At 46.0% G+C, this 20,259-nt stretch overlaps 1 protein-coding gene across 1 annotated transcript in view; it reads right to left on the bottom strand.

Moving 5' to 3' along the window:
• RBM34 (RNA binding motif protein 34) overlaps positions 1-20,259 on the bottom strand; it is a 67,323-nt gene that overhangs the window by 29,865 nt on the left and 17,199 nt on the right. Inside the window, exons 4-6 of the mRNA XM_068115064.2 lie at positions 4,659-4,893; positions 2,320-2,379; positions 959-1,002 (exon numbers count right to left, since the gene is read on the bottom strand). Of these exons, the coding sequence (XP_067971165.2) occupies positions 959-1,002; positions 2,320-2,379; positions 4,659-4,893 (339 nt within the window). The remainder of the gene's footprint in view (positions 1-958; positions 1,003-2,319; positions 2,380-4,658; positions 4,894-20,259) is intronic.

The following is a 20,259-nucleotide window of genomic DNA, read 5'->3' as shown; positions in this document are numbered from 1 at the left end:
ATTTTGTATTATCGGCATCCGTGGCAATAAAGCCTTATTTATTTTCATTGTACATTTTAACCCGGATTCCCGTTTGAGTTTATTTCATGCAGGTTTGAAGACTGCCCGGCGAGATCGTGTCAGGTAAAAGCTTCCCGCTTCTTCCTCTTTCCTTCTTGTATAGCAAATCCTTCGTGTATAGCAAATTCTCCATTGACCCGGACGCCTCATTGAGCTCGTTTCCATCCGCAATATCTGCGGTCTTAACCAAGGGGCAATCGCGCGACAATATAGTGTACTGCCAATAAGTACAGATCTGCCAATTGAAGGAAGTCTGGAATATCTTGGTGAAAGCTGCTCATGACCAGATTCAGCAGAGAACATGATCCATTTCCAGAAGGTCTGGTAAAAAGGTTGGCCAAACGGGTTATGTTTGCTGCCACACAACAGGCCTGCAAGGCCCTGTTGAATGGGTAAACATTACTATGAGGTTGCTTTTGTTAATGATCCTGTCATGCATGGAGGCATATGAAGCCTCTTGAGGAACTCGGGCCATTTCAGGCTGTCTTGGGCCCTCTGATCGATCACCGTCGAGGTTATTTCTGGCTCCCCCAGCTACTTTTCCATCGTATGCTGCCAGGTCTCCATAGACCGTCCAACCCTCCTTTGACATCCAGACTTACTTTGTATCACTCTTTTTTTGGATGTCGTTTTCCACATGCAGTACATGCCCAATCCATCTCCACCGCCTCATTTTAATTTCCTCCATGATGTTTTTTCATTCCAGTCCTTCTTTCTTTCTCACCCTTTCTGGTCGAAGGATTTGCAAAATATTTTTGTGACAGCTATAAATAAAGGGTTTTAGTTGCAGCTTTCCATGCTAAAAGGTTGAAGAAGTGTTTATTTTGTTTTGAATTATGAATGTGTCGTTTGTATCCTTAGTTCAAACTGTCCGGATATCGAGCTTAGGAACACTCACTGGATTGCTGCTTGTTTCTTTGTCATGGTGGGGTCAGCTCGAGCCTGTTTAAGATGAGAACAGAAATGAATCAGAACAACAATAAATGAGAAGGGACTACCTGTACATAGAAGTTTAAACAGGAAGGGAACATGAATGTCCTGCATGTTAATGCCAACAAAACCTTTCCACTCATTCATGGATCATACCCAAAGACAGCATACCGTAAAGTACAAGGTTTTTGGAGTAGAGGCGAATGTGGTGAAATTTTGGACTACCCCACCGACATATGTAATAAATAGATGAACCAACCAAAAATGGATCCGGTCCTGATGGTGAAATGTAATACGTTAGTAAAGTGGCAAATATCATGTTGATGGATGAATAGACAGTCCTTCGATCATTCAAGGAAATATTAAGATTTTGCGATTATTGGTGTGAGCATCGTATAATCATTGAGATTAGCAAGTTAAACCGAGATCCTGTCTATCTGCTTTATTATAGTAGTTCTGGGGAAACCATTGCATCGGGCTAATGAGCTTCTTTTTATTCCCTCCGCCACTAAAGGTGGATGGAGGTTATATTTTCACCCCTGTCTGTCTGTTAATTACTTGCAAAATCGAAGATTTTTCAAGTATATTGGTCGGTTGCGTTTGTTATTCTGCTTGTTTGTCTGTCTGTTTGGTTGTCTTTATTTGTTTGCCACTCGCCTACAGGTAACAATTCTAAACCGATCTTCACCAAGTTGTAGAGGTCGTCACAATTGAGAAGCCGATTGATTTTGAGGTCAAAGGTCAATGGTCGAATTTCATCCGATTGACTTGAAAATTGAACAGCATTTGTATATCGAGTCACTAAATTGTAAAACCAACTATTTGAGGTCAAAAGGTCAAAGGTCAACTCAAGGTCAAACTTCCAATATCAATTTTCATCTGAACACCTGTCAGTTTTCATCCCTCTTCACCATTGGGAGACTATACAAAAAGCTGACCTCAAAATTTGGGAGACTATAGGGCAAAAAACTATACATATCACAATATCTCAAAAAGTTATGGATGGATTTGGACGAAACCTGGTGGATAGGTTGTGTGTGATAAGGAAGAATCGATTCAATTTTGGTGAAGATCCGGATCCAGCTAGCAGAATTTTTTAAGTGATTCTTCACCATTGCGAGATAGGGCCAAAAATTATAAATAGCAGGATATCACAAAAAGTTGTGGACAGATGATTTTGATTAAATGCGATTCTGTATTGTGATTTTCTGGTCTACTCTGGGATGCAAAACGTAAATATTTATTTATTTTAAAATAGAGAAAAAGCATCATGAAAGTGCACCTTCTCAGGTTACCATGCATCCTCTCCCCCTCCAACACGAGACTTACGACAGAGCGGAAACGAATCGTCTGGATGGTTCCGCAGGCCTCAAACATCTTCTTCAAAGTCTGCAATGGCATTTCAAGCACATTATGAATGTTCTTGCTATGATTATTAGATATTGTTACAGAACATTGTGCAATGCAGCAAAAGTACTGATGAGAATCTTGTTAAATTGTATAAACACTGTAGATATTATCAGATTACAGGAACAGAGGTGTATTTACAGATTTGATATTAAAAAAAAAAAACACCTTTAGAGGCCATTTTTCCCCGCAAAGCGGGGGTTGGCCTTTTTCGGGAACCGTGGTTGTTGTTGTTTTTCGGTCCCCTTTTTTTGAAGCAATGTTTTACGGCCGGATGCCCTTCCTGACGCCAACCCTTTTTGCCGCCTTTAACGACAAACAGGGAATTACCAGTGAACTGGTACTCAATTAGCCGACCTCGGAAGGATGACAGGCTGAGTCAACCCCCCTGGCGTTAATTCAGCAGTCGACCGGGATTCGAACCCAGGATCCTAGGATCCTAAAGCTGGCACCCTAGCCGCGAGCCCAACACCAGGGATTTCAATGATAAAGAACACCAACACCAATTCAATGATAAAGAAAAGAATGAACGAATAAATATATGGGGCGACACATGCACTGGAGATGCAGACATAAAATAAATGTAAACCTGTATTGTACGCATACAAGCCTCCAACTCCCATGCCACCATAAATATTTATCGCTAAAATATCAGAAAGTTACAAATGCTTCTCATTACTTGAAGTAACTTGATGGAACACAAATCGGTTTGCATTAGGCAACTTAACCTGACGTGCGCCTTCAAAAGACCGAGATTAACAAACTCATTAGCCAGCCCCAAAGGGAGAGGCTATTGCGAAAGGTCTGTGGTGTAGAGTGTGTGTGTATGTGTGTGTGTGTCATTGGTTGGTATCTCCATATGCGGGTTTCAGAAGGTGGGACGGAGCCCTCCCAGACCTCAAAGTATCCACCTTTATGTGTGTGTGTGTGTGTGTGTGTGTGTGTGTGTGTGTGTGTGTGTGTGTGTGTGTGCACGTATATGTGTGTGCACGTATATGTGTGTGCGCGCGCGCGTGTGTAAATTGTTACGGAGACATATCTAACTCTGTTATTGTGTGTGTGTGTGTATGTGTATGTGTATGTGTGTGTGTGTGTGTGTGTGTGTGTGTGTGTGTGTGTATATGTGTGTGTGTGTGTGTGTGTGTGTGTGTGTGTGTGTGTGTGTGTGTGTGTGTGTGTGTGTGTGTGTGTGTGTTAGTTTCAACCCACTTCTCAAGCCGGTGACCCTGAAGCAGACAAACCTCGGATAGCTCTGCGGCACAACGACAGACATTCAGATAGGGTCCAGCGTCCAAATCCCGCTTTACCTTCCAGGCAAATTAATTAAGGATTGTGCTTCAAAATGCTCCACTGTTATTAATCAAAACGGCCGAGCGATACCGCAAGTGGAATGCTGGCTATGACTATAGGCTATCCATAACGACACAGTGGGGCTGAACTCCCCGTCACTAATCACAAACGATGTATAAAGCCCCTGTCACACCTTGACGATTTAGCCAGCGTATGCCAATGTATCAAAATTGAGTGCTGGTGTGAGTCATACGCTGGCATACGTCGACAAATTTTGTGCATGCACAAAATTTGTCGACGAGCTCGGCGTACTACGACGTATGCCAGCGTGCTTCAGCGTGCTCTTAACATAGCCAAATTTTTCATACGTCGGCATACGCTGGCTAAAACGTCAAGGTGTGACAGCGGCTTAACCAATGGAAAAGGACAATCGGGCATTTGGGAAACAGTTTATAAAGATTAGCAAAAAGCATGTACGTACAAGGCAAACAGTATCACAAAAGAAAACTTTTACCCCAAGCACTTTCTAAAATTTAATTGACTCAAGATTGGGATAAATATAAGTCAATAAAGGCAATAAAGTCAATAAAATACTTATTGACAAGAAATTTCAGCTTTTCATTTTTAATTATTTTGTAAACATGTCTAAAAAACAAATTCCACTTTGACCTTATGTGGTATTTTGTGTAGATTAGTGGAAAAAAAATCTCAATTTAACCCACTTTAAATTCAGGCTTAAACAGAACAAAATGTGAAAAAGTCAAGGGGTGTGAATACTTTCTGAAGGCACTGTATTATTTACACACATTATACACACATCATATCCTCTCCCACCCCACCCTACAAAAAAATGAAGTCATTAAACTGAGAGATTGAATAGATGTGCTGTTGATATGGCACAGCTACACATTATGGGCTAAATGGCCTACGTCTACGTCAGAGCTCCTCAAAAGCATCCTTGAACACGGTACCTGCTTCTTGCAGGACACTGGCAGGTTGCCCACAAACACCGTACAAGCAGTTCGCTCTGCCTCTGCTGCTGGGTTCAATTTCTGCCGTTTTGCTGGCATATCTTCATCCACCTCACCTCCATCACTCTCCATCCCAGATGTTCTGGGATGCCTTTTGGTACATTCCTTTTTCTGCTTCTTCCCAACATTCTTGCGCTGCTCCTGCTTCTCATCAGCATGCCTCAAAGCCTGCTCCCTAGGCGAAAAAAACCAACAACTTTTGGTCCATATTGTTGTTGGAATGGCCCTAAAGTTTAATCATGCTTAGGATAGAGCAGTTTTTTCCTTAAAGTAAATGTCTAGCGAGCAGAAGTCAGCAACCTGCATGCAGCTCTTTAAAGACTTATGTCCGGCTCTCAAGCCTGATCGATAAAATCCCCTTTTTGCTCATTATAAATTAATTTTCAGAAAAAGCTTTGTGAATGTCATGAAAGCATAAAATAATATTTGAGAACTTTAGCAATGACAAACAGGAAAATACATCCGATTACCGGAAAATTCTGCGAGCAAGACTTGCACATTGTGTTCCACGCATCGTCTGCTCTCCACTATGCAGTTATTTCCACCATCTTGTCAGAAATATTACCGCTTTAAGCTGTTGTGCAGCCTCAGTTAAGAATTCAAACTCCCCTTATAAACAGCTTACGACACCCTGATCATCATTGGCAGGTTAGCGGGAATCCCGTAATGAACGACTTCTATGTAAATAACTAGAGCTTCCAGGGAAGCATAACTCAACTGAACTGACTGGACAACTTTAAAGTTTGATCAAAATCCATAAATATTTGTGGACGTTAAAGTCTTAACGTCATTTCGGAGCTGAAAACAATATGGCGGCCTATGGCGGCCATTTTGATGGATCGGGTTGGAATGCAATAGCAAACTACCTTGTGTGGTAAGGGTTAAACATTCTAAGTTTGATCAAAATCTGTTAATATTTGTGAACGCTAAAGTGTCAAAGTCGTTTTCATGACCAAAAACAAAATGGTCGCCTAAGTCCGCCATTTTACAAATGATCGGGCTGAAATGCAATACCAACCTGGTCCTTGGGGTAAGGATGCTGCATGTCAAGTTTGATCAGAATCGGTTGATATTTGTGGACGCTGGAGTGTTAACGTCGAAAAGTTAACGGACGACAGACGACAGACGACGACGATGACGACGGAGGCCGGAGGTTTCAGTATGTGATGAACTCAACTGGACGGTAGTCCAGTTGAGTTAACAAATGAGATATTGTTCTGATAACTCCACCTACAACAAGCATTGAGTATTGCGCTGCAATACATGTCCCCTACCGGTAGTCTGTCGTCTGGAAAACTGTTGGGGAAATTACCAGGGGTTATTTATCCACAGGTTCTGAATCGTTCCCAATCGCTAATTACCTCAGGACGGGCTCACCTGTGATTCACACTCGGGACTTCGATTTATACACCTTGCAGACAGGTCAACAGAAGCACGAGAAAATAAGTTGTTGATAAAGAACCTTTCGAGTCGCTAAATAACAGTAATTTATTATATTTTCCGGTTCACGATCAATGATCGATGTGTATATATATGTTGCTCGGCTTGGCTCCGCCCCTCCGGAAAGCGCGCGCTGTGTCGCGCTGTTGACGTTCGTGAGACGAGGCTGAGGGCGCACGGTGCGGCTTCAGGAGAACTCCAGAATAAACAAGAGATATCCATTAAAAAAAAAAATTTTCGTTTAATTAACGATATCTGCCAAACCACACGCCCTATCGCAAATTCCAAAAGGGCATTTTAGTAGATCGACATGCTGAACAGATCTGTGAAGTTTCCCCTTGATTGGATCAAAAATGAGGGAGGAGCTCGGTTTTAAAGGTTCATGCTTAAAAACGTCACAACTCTGAAACCATGCGACGCATGACGTCATGCTTGCTGACTTTTTTGTTCGTCATGGGTATGCGATTCTGCCTGCAAAGTTTGGCCACGATCTGTTCAGCGGTTGGAGAAAAAGGGGTTTTCGTGTTTTCACGAAAAACAATATGGCGGCCGAACAACGTGACCTGCGGTGTCATAATTACCATTAAAATATTCTCCAGACTGAGTCCCTCCTATGGTGAAAATGTGATCTCAATCGGTCCTATTATTGCAGAGAAAATCGTTTTTAAAGGAAATTAAAACTTAAAATGGCACTGAGTTAAGGATCATCAGAATTATCAGAATTCCCAAAGTTCAAAGTGCCATAACTTTGTCAAAAATGATCGAAACGTCGTGAAGTTGGAACTTGACCTGTAACTTATCATGAGGAAACCATGTGCCAAGTTTGAAATCATTAGCATTAAGCGTTGAGAAAAAAAAGTCCTGTTTAAAGTTATTAAACTGTGTAAACAGAAAACTGTTATTTGCGTGACGGACTGACGGACTGACAGACTGACGGACTGACGGACGGAGGGACGGCATGCAAACCTATAGTCCCCTCCGGTGTACACCGACCGGTAGGGGACTAATAACAGAATTTTGTTCCGAGGGCTCTTTTCAGGATCGTCACTAAGCCCCGTACAGCCTCCAACTGCAGTTTGTTTATGGTGTTGCGGATCTAGAGCCCGTCGACGTACAGAGGGGGGTTAAACCCTTTTCCCCCTCGAGCTTCGAGTCCACGAGGCCGAGCCGCCACTCCCGTAGCGAGCGTGCAGAAGGGTATCTGGTCGATTCCCTAAGTACCTTTGATACACACGCCGCCACGAGAACGGGGACTGGACCTCGCACGAATCACGCTGATCTGATACGCACGAGCGGTTTGCGTGTCATGTGACTCGTGCCGTTAATTCCTATTGAACCCGATTGAGCGGACTTATTCGTACAGTGCGAAGCCAATGGTGGAAAATGGTGGAAAATGACGGAAACGACCAAATGGAAGGAAGAATACAGGTTTATTATACAATTTACAATGGTCAGGATAAAGAGACACAGAGCAGATACTTAATCAGTCTTACTTAATCTCTGGACAAGGGCCCACTCACTCCTGTGGGGAAAGGGAGGAAGGAAAAGTACGCGCTCCAAACGCGTCCTTGACGCCGTTCGCTCCGGTCAGCTCGCCGGGCGTGTCCACCGAGGTGTTCGCGGCACGTGTGCAGGGAGCTCAGGCAGGGAGATCGTGTGTCTGTGGCCCCATGAGGGACCGTCCTCGCAAGTGCTGTTATCAGGCAGCAGAGCGCAGGGCACAGGGAGAGTTTGTGCTATTTCTCGATCAGACCTCACCGTGACAGAAGGAGCTTAGTACGGAAGATCTATTTCAAAGATTCTCACCAAATCTATTCATTCCAAAAAAAATTCCATCTCTTACAGTTCCTCTTTTCTACATTCCCGAAACTCTCCTGCACTCCACCCCTCCTTCAGCGTCCTCAAATGTATTTTTGACTCTAAGGTCTCAAGAAACTCATTTTGCATTAAATGTTCGTTTCTCATTAATCGGACTGTTTTTTTTTTTTGTATACTGAATTGAGGCTCGCGAAAGAGCTAATATTTATTTCACAAACAAATCAACCAGACAAACAAAATACATGAAAAGAGGGAGCGGAAGACAAGATGGGGAGAGAAGGGGAAGCACACAAACATAACATTTGAGAGCAGGGAGATGTGTGGGAGGGAGAGGGCTTGGGGGGAGGAGGCGTGGGAAGTGGGGGGTGGGAGAAGTATAAAACACAAGGACACCAAGCACTTCCAGGACAGAAGTTGGTATTTCAAAAAAGTGGATTTGGGGTGAAATTAGCGGGGGTAGAAAATATCAAGGTTTTGGATGGGGGAAGATAAGAGATGGTGGTGAACAGCTGTTTTAAAGACCTGGAGGGTGGAGTGGGATTGAAGAGAGTGAGGGAGTTTGTTCCAGAGGCGGGAGAAAAGAGGAATGAAGGAGTGAAGGTGAGCAGAGAGTCTTGATTTTGGCAGTTTAACCATAAGAGGGTTGGAGGCAGATCTTGTGCGACCTGTAGGAATATTTGGGGGACAGAGCCCAGAGAGAGCCCAGAGAGAGCTGGGGGGGGCAAGGCCAGAGAGGAGTCGGTAGAAGACGGAAAGACCACCAACCTGCCTGCGGTGAGTGAGTGAAAGGCCCTTGGAGTTAGCTTCCTCGCGGGAGTTTCCAATGATTCTGAACGCTTTGGTTTCAACAGCGTGAAGACGAGCTAGGTGTGAGGCAGGAGCACCAGCCCAGAGGGGAGAGCAGTATTCCATTGAGCTGTGGATGAAAGCCTTGTATGTGGTGAGGAGCTCAGGTGTGCCAAGGAAGGACTTCGCACGACGGAGGATGCCCAGTCGGCGACTGGTTTGGAGGCCAGATTTGAAATGTGCTTTTCCCAGGAAAGATCATGGCAGATAGTGAGACCCAAAAGCTTGAGTGACAGAACTTCTTGGAGAGGATTATTCAGAAAGTGGATGGGAGGGTTGCCCAGTCGGTCTTTTCGGAGACATCGTAAGAGTGTGAGATTTGTCAGGATTGAAAGACATGTTCCACTTGTTTGCCCAGTCTGTGATTTTGTCCAGGTCTGCAGAGAGTGAGGAGGCTGCAGACTGCCGATCTGAGGGATGAGGAATGGAGCGACAGAGAGTAGAGTCATCAGCAAAGATATAGAGTGGATTTTCAAGAGAGTCAGAGAGATCATTGATGAAGACCAGAAAAAGCACAGGGCCCAGAACACTGCCTTGGGGAACTCCAGCCTGAACAGGAAGAGGAGATTAGAGAAACCCATTCAGGGCCACACGTTGACTACGACTAGAGAGGAAGTCCGCCAGCCATGCGTGGAGATTTCCATGGATACCAAAGGAGGAGAGTTTGGTGAGCAGAGCAGGGTGCCAGACCGTATCGAAGGCACGTGATATGTCAAGGGAGACAGCTCTAATTTCCTGTTTGGCATTGATGACCTCCATCCATTGTTGAGAAAGCAGAAGCAGCATGTCCAGAGTAGAGTGACCAGGTCTGAAACCAAATTGATGGTCAGAGATCAAGCCATTGGAGAAGAGGAAAGATTTCATATCTGAAGCAATGATGGATTCCATGACTTTGCTGATAATTGGGAGAAGGCTGATTGGTCTGTAGTTGCTAGGATCTGTTTTTGCACCTTTTTTGTGCAAAGCGGTGATGTTGGCTGATTTCCAAGCAGATGGCAGATGACCTTGAGCAAAAGAGAGGGTGAAGAGAACAGAGAGAGGGAGTGAAAGAGCGGAAGAACAGGATTTTAGGACCCGTGGGCTGATGCCGTCAGGTCCAGTTGCAGAATCAGAGTCGAGGGTTGACAGAAACTTTTCAACCTTGTCAGGAGGAAAGGACACGGAGTCCAGGAGCAGCTGAGTACGACTGGGTATGGTGGGTACAGAGAGGGATGGGTTTGGGACACAAGATTTAGAGGCAAACACAGAGTTGAGGCATTCAGCTTTTTCACGTGCGGAGTCAGCCGTGCAGCCGTTTGAGGTGAGGGAGGGGATGGAGGGGGAACAAACACCAGAAACAGATTTGACCAGACGCCACCAGGATTTGGAAGAGGGAGACAGATAAGAGAGTTCGGTCTTGAGAACGGAGAGATATTGTTTCCTGGCTCTCCTGAGGGTGGACACACACTTGTTTCAGGCTTTTTGAAAGGAAATGAGATTTCCTTCCGTTGGATTTGCTTTCCAGGAGACGAAAGCAAGTTGTTTCTGGGCAACAGCCTCACCACAAGATTCCGTGTACCATGGACGGGAGGAAGGGTATGAAAACTGAAGACGAGATGGGATAAATCTGTGCATGAGAGAGAGCAATTTACTTTGGAAGAATTCCCAGGATGAGTTGATGTCAGAGGCGGTAGAGATGGGAGACCAGTCCAGATGATTGATGGCTGCTTGAAGACCGTGCCAGTTGGCCTGAGTGAAATGCCAGACTCATCGACGCTGAGGAGGCTCTCTGAAAATGGTTAAAGAGATGTCCACTTTAACAAGCACATGATCAGATGAGCCGATTGGAGCAGAAGAAGAGCAGCAGACATTTTCAGGGAAGTTAGTCATAACCAAGTCCAGAAGAGAAGATGCTCCGTTGACTGAGATCCGGGTCGGGAAATTGACAGATTGTGTCAGTCCCAGTGAGTCGCAAAAGTCCTTTGCTGAAGAGCCATGGCTGGTGAGAGAGGTACACACACCCAGCCAACTGGCATGGTGACAATTGAAATCACCACATATGAGGAAGAGAGAGTTGGGATGGGTAGATAGAAGTTGGTCCATATTATCAGACAGCGAGATGTAGATGGAGTCATCACTGTTTGGTGGATGGTACAACACACATATGAACAAAAGGTGGGAGAGAAGGGGAAGCCGCAGCCAAAGGTATTCCTGGGGGTGAGGTGGAAAGAGGGCAGTGCAGGGCGAGTGAGGAAAAGAGTTTTTTTTATAAAGATAGCAACCCCACCTTTAGGACGAGGCTCAGGTCTATCATACCGGAGGAGGGAGTAACCTGGGAGAGATACCAAGGAATCAGAGACATCATGAAGGAGGAAAGTTTCTGTTAAGCAGATCACGTCTGGTTTGTCAGAAGCAACCTGTATGGAGAGATCAGTCAAGTTTGAGCGAAGGCCCCAGAGCTCGGTAGAGCACATACCTCCACCAGGCTGAATACTGTCGTGTGGCCGCCTTTGATGAAAATCAGGCGGTCACAGAAGCCGATTGCGAAGGCCTTAGCTCTCGAGGCGAAAACTCAATGGCGGACTTGAAGACAGAAAGCTATACAAAATTGCGCGGGGTGGATGGGCGGCGCAAGACCCCTGCAATCTTACCTGTTCTCGGGGTGTCTCCAATGCCGCTGCAAATTAAATAAATCACACGGAAAACTGCGTTCAGGTATATACAGAAAATAATACAAGGATTTATTTACAAGGATAGCGGGACAGGAAAATACGCGCCGGTAATAAATGTCCTAATCGGGACGTCCCCACTCACAGATTTCGGATACAGTACAAAGGAATTGAATTAATAAAAGAAACGTTCGTTATGTATTTGTGAAATGTGGTGCGTGCTTATCTGTCTGTAGTCTGCAATCAAGGAATCGTCGGCTCCAAGCGCAGTCGTCCGACCGCGACTCCGGTCAGCGGGAAGCAGGCCTCGATGCGCCCCTCGTTCATGCACCGTCAGGCTTCAACGAGCACCTCGCTGCACCTGCAGGCCTCGCTCGTAGCACCAAGCCCAAGAACCGTTCCAAGCTCCGAGATCACAAAGCACCAAACACCGCACCAAGCACCGCACCAACGCAGGGCTAGCAATCTCCATGCGAAGCCGATCTCCAACACGAGGCCGATCTCCAACACGAAGCACAAAGACAGGAACGGAGAGTGCGGGAGGAAGGAAGGAAACGAATAAGCCCAGGCCAGCAGGGAAGAGAGCACAATGCCGGCGAGCCGGCAGTTTTACTGCTCGCCCCGTGACGTCAGGCCTTTCTTTCTCCAACCAGTGTCTCGTCTCTCGACCTCTCGAAGGTTCTAACTGCGCTGGTGCCCTCCCATTAGCCGAGTGCTTCCCGCCCTGTGGTGTTGCTCGCCCCTCCCCCTGGCCAATCAACAGTCCTCCTGGGTGTGGGCTCCCAGCCTTGCTCGATGTCTGACGCCCAATAGGCCTCAAGCTGACACCGTGTATCATTCAATCCCGTTCCGAGGTCAGAGAGACTAAAAAATAATCACTGGTAATCTGAGTGCGTGCCGAGTTGTAGCACATACAAAAAGTTTAACTAACAAATCCTGCCAGTTTTAAAGTTTTCCACGCGTTTATGTCGCACTACTTTGTCTTGCATCGAAGGCACTAATTTTGAATCTAGGCCTATCAGAACACTTGCTTGGGTCACATGACATACAAAATGGCGGCACCCATGTCGCGCTGAATGTTTAGTCATGGCCTCGGGAAAATCGCGTGTAAAGTGGTTCATGCACTTTGAACACGTCGTGAATGACATAACTTCGCCGTTTACGCCTCTTAGATGGAGTAAATATCGTGAATGCCTGCAGACGTGGCTGCAATTGGACAGTGAGTGTCACAATCTTGCCAACAGACACCAGCATCTGGTCAACGTCGAGTTCACCAACATTCCTGCAGAGGCAGGATTCCACCCTAAATGTTATCAACGCTTCATCAACAAGAGACTGATAGAACTGAGTTCCAAAAAATGTCTGAAGAGGCAGCTGCAACAGAGTTTGGAGAGTGAGGGATCACTTCAGTGTTCAGGTTCTGTACACACAGGCCAGCAACATCAGTCTGCTGTACACAGGCCTAATCCGCGGAAAAAATTGAGGTCACGTTCTGACCTGCATTCACCCAAACATGTCCTACCAGCAGTGTGCATTATTTGTAAGAAGGCAGACCGGTACGTGAGAGTCTCTCATAAAACAACAAAGGATAGCTTGATGCAAGCTGAAACATTAACAGCAGGTGAGTACATATTCTAAAATAAATTGATAGAAGACTGGAATTCCGAAATGAATGATCAGGGAAAATACAAACTGATATTCATTTGATCTATGTTTTCAGGGAAATTGCTGGAAGCCGCTACTCTCAAAAATGATGAAGGCATCCTATTGCACATCAGAAGGAAAGACTGCGTTGCCCTGGAAGTGAGATACCACAAAGTATGTTACAAAGATTACTGTAAAATTTTGTGGAAAACCCCGATGAAAGTGCAAAGCAGTACAGCTGAGAGGTAAGTTTCGAAACCATTGCTAAAGTGTGAAATAATTTTTTTGTACCAGAACATGAATTGAAATTTATGCAGCGATGTGTTATTCTAGCTAATGTCCTGCTGGAAGAAATGTGTGCAACACTCCAGCACATGTGCCAGCCAAGTATGATACCAGCATCATCTGCCAGATGGCTGAGCGAGCCATGTTCGCTGTCCCTCTTCAGTGACTTTAACAATTTCCTGTTTTGTGAAGTTGACTCCACAGGGCCTAAGGCACAAGGTGATCTCTCCACACGGCCGGTTACTCCACATGAAGACATATGTCTGCATTTTACATTTGCTTTCTAATTTCAGTGGTCTGCATGCAAAAGCCTATGCAGCATTTTGCAGTTCGGTCATAGAAGAACAAGTGATCAAGAATCATGAAGTGTTCCGGATGACGAAACTTGTCACTTTATTCATAAAATGCATTGAAGCAGAGGGAGTTGGTATCACAGACTTCAGGTAGATGGATCATGATTTGATTTGCCTTCCTGCGTATTTTTTTTGTTGGATCAACAGGTGGTGTCCTTTGGCGGCCACGTTGAAAAAATAATGTCCTGATCCTTGGTAGAAGTAGGTCTAATTGATGTCCCTTTCATGTCAGTGTATTCAGTGTTTTCTACAGGTCGGACAAGCTCAAGCGAAAGCTACAGCAAGACTACCCACAGCTTGAATTCCACCAGCCAAATAAGCGGCACAAAAGTCAGCTGGTATTTGTGGACGTCCTCTCGACCGGTACGGTTTTGGATCGCCTCGTGGACATATCCTCAGGGCAGTCTGACGGTTCATCCTCCGAAGCAGACTCCACTTCGATAGATGAAACCCTCGAGAAACCGTCAAGTAATTTATCCGAAGTAGACGAACTGAGGACTGTATATCAAGCGGCGCTCATCATCAAGAATGTGATTCAACAACCAACAACTGTGATGGACTGTCCATGGCCTCCTAATGCCGACGATCTGACGCTGTCCTCTGCGAAAGGTATTATTGGCGCTGAGGAAGCGCCTTTAGCGATTGACTTCCAGCCAGTGTAACGCTAATTCCTGTCACAGGAATTCGGAGATCATATAAGTGGGCGTGGCAGTTCCTGATTGGTTCGTGTTGGGGAACGCCTTCTCGCTGCCGACGTGACGTAAATTCGCGCACGCGCACTGGTGATTGGCGCTGAGGAAGCGCCTTTAGCGATTGACTTCCAGCCAGTGTAACGCTAATTCCTGTCACAGGAATTCGGAGATCATATAAGTGGGCGTGGCAGTTCCTGATTGGTTCGTGTTGGGGAACGCCTTCTCGCTGCCGACGTGACGTAAATTCGCGCACGCGCACTGGTGATTGGCGCTGAGGAAGCGCCTTTAGCGATTGACTTCCAGCCAGTGTAACGCTAATTCCTGTCACAGGAATTCGGAGATCATATAAGTGGGCGTGGCAGTTCCTGATTGGTTCGTGTTGGGGAACGCCTTCTCGCTGCCGACGTGACGTAAATTCGCGCACGCGCACTGGTGAAGCTTACTCGATCTTACTCGATCCCATATTACATGTACTTTCATTGCATACAAATTATACTTCCTCCTAGAAATTCCAAGCCCGAACCTCAGCGCAATCCAAGAGGATTCACTTGTTCCAATCGAATTGTATAACCTTCTTGCATGGATTGTTGGTGTGTCCGATGATCCCATAGCCATGAATTATGTTAAGGTAGACAATACTGCTGAGGTCAAATTGACATCAATCTGCCAGGATATCATTTACCTGGCTTCTAAGGGCCGGACACAGACACCCAAATCCCTCGCACTAGGCATGACCATTCGTCATTTGACTGGTTCGTCTCGATTACTGTCTATCATCAATAAGCTCGGGCATAGTGCTTCAATTGATACAATCATTGGGTTAGAAACTAGTCTGGCCGAACTTTGTCTGGTGAATAAACATGACTGTTCCTCGTGGCTTTGCAAAGAGCGTGCCCACTATTCTTGTATGGGACAACATTGATTTCGGGGAAGAGACACTTTCCGGGCGAGGTACTACCCATCATACCAATGGCATAATGGTACAAGCGCGCGTTAGTGAGGCCACCAGTCATTCTAGAAGGAAATCGTTGAAGAAAGGCTTATGGTCACTGAAGCCTTCCATCGGTCAAATTGACGATTATAATCTTCAGAAAAAACAGGGGCCCCTCCATATTCCTCAGGAAGCGGGCGCACTAATTCGTGATGACTGCTACAAAAGAACGCTGAAGGCAGCCGCTGTCATCGAAGCGGCATACGGTATGACCAAGGTGGTAGCTGACACGCTTTCTACAATTCCTGGATGGACGGCCTTCCATCTTGAGCTTCATCAGAACGAAATGTTGTAAAAGTCAGCCATCCATTACCTACCTGTCATAGAATCCTCGCCTACCGAAATGTCGACCGTAAATGAAATTCTGAATTTGACGCAAATGATCCTCGTTTTTGACCAGGCCATTTATTCAAAGGTCCAGCAGATCAGGTGTTAAGACGAAGCCTTGACCAATTGGTTTATAGTCAGGCTTGGAGAATTCCACACAGCAATGGCCTTTCTAGCCATTATCGGAAAACGATTTGCAGATGCCGGAATGAAAGACATACTGATCGAATCAGAAGTGGTAGCTGAGGGGTCCATCAACGGCGTAGTGAGCGGTCATCTATCTATAATTCCAGTAATCTCTGTCTGTACGTTTGTACGTTTGTCTGTGACCGCTGTTTCTCGACAACCACGGGTCCGATATACTTTTAACTTGCCAGGTATATTGCTGGGGACCCGAGGATGTGCCTTTTCAAGGTTTCATATTAATCGGACAATTACTTACCGAGCTATGTCCAAAAAACGATTCAACCAATCAGAGAGCAGCGAACGATCGCGTGTGCCGAACGTGGCGGGCACACTCTGCCTCGGATGGCACATTTGAGAGCGTATTCATTTATTTCACGTTTGCAAACTATGTTGGCGTTAAACTATGTTTTACAACTAATAAAAACGAATTTGCGATTCATTCGCTTTCCTGCGCGTTTGTGCACGCGATGGCGATTTCTTTACCAAACTCCGGAAGCCGTTCGCTTTGGACCAAACCATTGCATGTAAATAGAGGGGGGGGTTCTGTGGTCGTTGCGAATGGACCAAACCATTCATGTAAATAGAGGGGGGGATTGTCACTGTACTCGCAAGCCGTTCGCCGTTCGCTTTGGCGTTGCGAATGGACCAAACCATTTTATGTAAATAGAGGGGGGGGATATAATTTTAGATAGATATATAGTACGGGCATATATATAGTACGGGCATGCCCTAGTCACTATAATAGAAGCATGAGATCCCACAAACTCTTAGCCGAAGGGCTCCAGAGAATACTTTTCGAGGCTTTCCTTGAATCCTTGTCGGAGGACGAAGAGTAACGCGCTCTCGCAATCGTGGGCAACCTTGCTGATGTCTATCCCAGTGAGGAATTTCTCAGCCTGTCGTCTGGCGAAGCGTTCACCACATTGTTATCTGCCTACAATTTGTTTGTTCAGCGGCAAGGTGAAGAGAATCCCACGTTTGCATTTTGGTCGTCATACATCGAGATGGTCCAGCTGCTGTTATTATTCATCAGGGGAACTCGTGAGTCCGACTGGAATCTTCATGTGTCTGCTATACGGCACATGCTCCCTTGGTTTTTCTCGTACGATCGATTTAATTATGCTCGATACCTTTTCTTTCTTTTTTTGTATACTGAATCGAGGCTCGTGAAAGAGCTGACAACCGACAACCTGCCCGCTTATTGGCTGGAGATGGTCATTCTCCCCCTAACTCATCCCGAGGTTCACAAATCTATGACCTCGCATGGTCAATGGACCGTTCAGCGGACAGGCACAGGGTTCTCGTCAATTGCTTGTGACCAGGCAATCGAGCAAACTCTGAACAGAGATTCAAAAACACCAGGGGGGGTTGACAGAAATTACCTTGAATCGTGGTGCTGTCCAAAGATGGATACTGAGCCAAAATGAACGGGCGGCTATTGTCCGCCAATGCGAAGCTCTACCTCGAGACCGTCAGGTCAGGAAGGAACTCGGCCACAGCAGAATTATTGCCGACGAAAAGTCAGTCGGAAACATCGTGTCAGTCATCGAGTCTATGCAGAATCCCTTTGATTCCCACCTTACAGAACTGACAAGCATCAGTTCAGGTGTTGTGGCCAGCAGTGAGGTCCAACACGACCTGATCTCAGCCAATGAGATTGGTGAGAGGAGCATGTACGAATTCGTTGACAACCGTTTGATAAATACGTCAGTAGATTTCTTTGCACCCCTCAAGGCATTGAAGCTGAAAACATTTTCAAATCTGGGGAAATCAAAGGCAAAAACAAAGTCAGGTAAGGAGATCATGTTACGCAATGACAAGCAGTTATTTTCTAGACTGCTTATTATTGCACAGAACAGGAACATCGATCTGCGTGAGATTCTGTGCTATTCACTGTCTCCTGTCTCGCTGCCACTTGCGACAGCTGATGGCTCCATCGCAAAGACAACGAAGTCCGCCTTACTTGATGCAATTGAAAGCTCCAAGGACTACTTGGTTTCAACATATGGTGCCCTAATCATCGATGGTATGGGCCTTCTGCATAGCATGCGACATTCAGTTTCGAGTTTTGGCGAACTCGCCGATGCTGTGCTGTCTCGACTCATCTAGCTGATGAAGAAGCTGAAATGTAATCGGGTGGACTTTGTCACCGACACATACCCAGCTATCAGCATGAAAAATGCTGAGGACGCTTCGTGGCGGTGGTGGGAAACAGATGTTCTGCATTCACAACAAACACCAGAAAACTCCAACGCAGTGGAAAAAGTTCCTTGCAAACGGGAAAAACAAGGAAGCCCTAGTTGGGTTTCTGGTCACTGAATGGCAGGGTGCTGATTTCGGCACAGTCAGAGGCAACATCAGTATCTACATCGCTCATGGAAATGAGTGTAATCGATTGAATGTCCATGATGCAGTTCTGTCGGTCCAGGTGATAGAGGCACTAAAATGTGACCACGAAGAGGGAGACACACGTATCTTACTTCATTGCAACCATGCAAGTAATACACACAGCTGCGTAGTCATCCACAGTCCCGATACTGATGTGGCAGTCATAGCCTTGTCTGTGAGCCATGATATTTCTCTTAATACATGTATGTACTTTGCCACCGGAGTGAAGAACAAGGCGCATATCATAAATTTGACGAATGTAGTATCGGCCTGAGGGCCTGAAGTGTCCGCTGCTTTGATCGGCCTTTATACCTTCACTGGCTGCGACTCAACGAGTGCCTTCTACGGGAAGGGCAAACATAAAGCATTTTCCATAATGACAGCATCGGAGGAGTTTACCAATGCTTTCATTGAACTTGGACAAGAATTCATCCCGCCAGAATCGTCGATTGTCCGGCTAGAAAAATTCGTCTGTCATTTTCACTGACTACTACAACCACACTCTCTCCTCCTGCCTTGACCAGCTTGCGCCTATAAAAACCAAATCAGTTTCTTTCACCCATTCTGCTCCCTGGTTTACCCCTGAACTCTGCCTGATGAAAACTCGTGCTCGCCAACTTGAAAGACTCCGCAATAAAACAGGTCTCACAATTCACTCCCAAGCCTACAAGGACAACCGACAGCACTACAAAGATGCCCTCTCCCGCGCCCGCTCCGCCTACTACTCTCAAATTATCCACTCTGGCTCCGGAAACCCAAAAGTACTCTTCTCTACAATAAACAAACTCCTCAGCCCCCTGAACACCACCACCCAGTCATTCACAGTAGACAACTGCATCTCCTTCCTTTCATTCTTCCAAAGCAAAATTGACAACATCTACAACAGCTTAACCACCACTGCACCCGCTCCCCCTCAAACCACCTCCCCCCCCCTTATCCTGCCAACCCCTGTCTCAGTTCTCCCCAGTCTCCCCTACTGACCTCTCTGAACTCCTCATAGGAATGAAAACTGCCACCTGCACTCTTGACCCCATCCCCTCCAGCTTTGTCAAGGCCTCCCTTCCTGCTCTCTCTCCACTTATCACTGCAACAATAAACTCCTCCCTGTCTACAGGCATCGTCCCACCATCCCTCAAAATTGCTGCTGTTACCCCCATTCTGAAAAAACCTGGACTAAACCCTGACACCCGAAACAACTTCAGACCCATCTCCAACCTACCCTTTCTGTCAAAAGTTTTGGAATGCGCTGTAGCCACTCAACTCAAACATCACCTCTCTGCCAATAACCTGAATGAAACATTCCAATCCAGATTCCGCTCCAACCACAGTACTGAAACTGCTATCCTCAAAATCACCAACGACCTTCTCCTCTCCTCTGACGCCGGCAACCTCAACATTCTCATCCTCCTCGACCTCAGCGCCGCCTTTGACACCATCAATCACACCATCCTCCTCACCCGACTTGAAACCACCTTTAACATTACCGGCACTGCCCTCTCTTGGATCAAATCATACCTCTCTGACAAACGCCAGTTCATCTCCATCAATAACTGCAAATCCCCCACTGCTCCCCTTCCCCAAGGTGTCCCCCAAGGTTCAGTTCTTGGCCCCCTCCTCTTCATCCTGTACCTGTGCCCCCTTGGTCACTTAATCCGCCGTAATGGTCTCCAATTCCACTGCTTCGCCGATGACATCCAGCTTTTCATCTCCACCAAGTCCATCTCCACCGCCACCCACTCTATCCTGACAAACTGCATCACTGAAATAAAATCCTGGCTTCAAATCAACTTCCTCAAACTTAACTATGATAAATCTGAAATAATCATCATTGGCCCAAAAACGCTCACCAAATCCACCCACAACTTTGCCCTCAACATCGACGGTTTCCCAATATCCACCTCCCCTCACATCCGGAATCTTGGC

The sequence above is a fragment of the Myxine glutinosa genome, chromosome 5, assembly GCF_964187855.1.
Source record: "Myxine glutinosa chromosome 5, kmMyxGlut1.1, whole genome shotgun sequence".
Classification (NCBI taxonomy): Eukaryota; Metazoa; Chordata; class Myxini; order Myxiniformes; family Myxinidae; genus Myxine; species Myxine glutinosa.
This window is presented reverse-complemented; position numbering and strand designations above follow the sequence as displayed.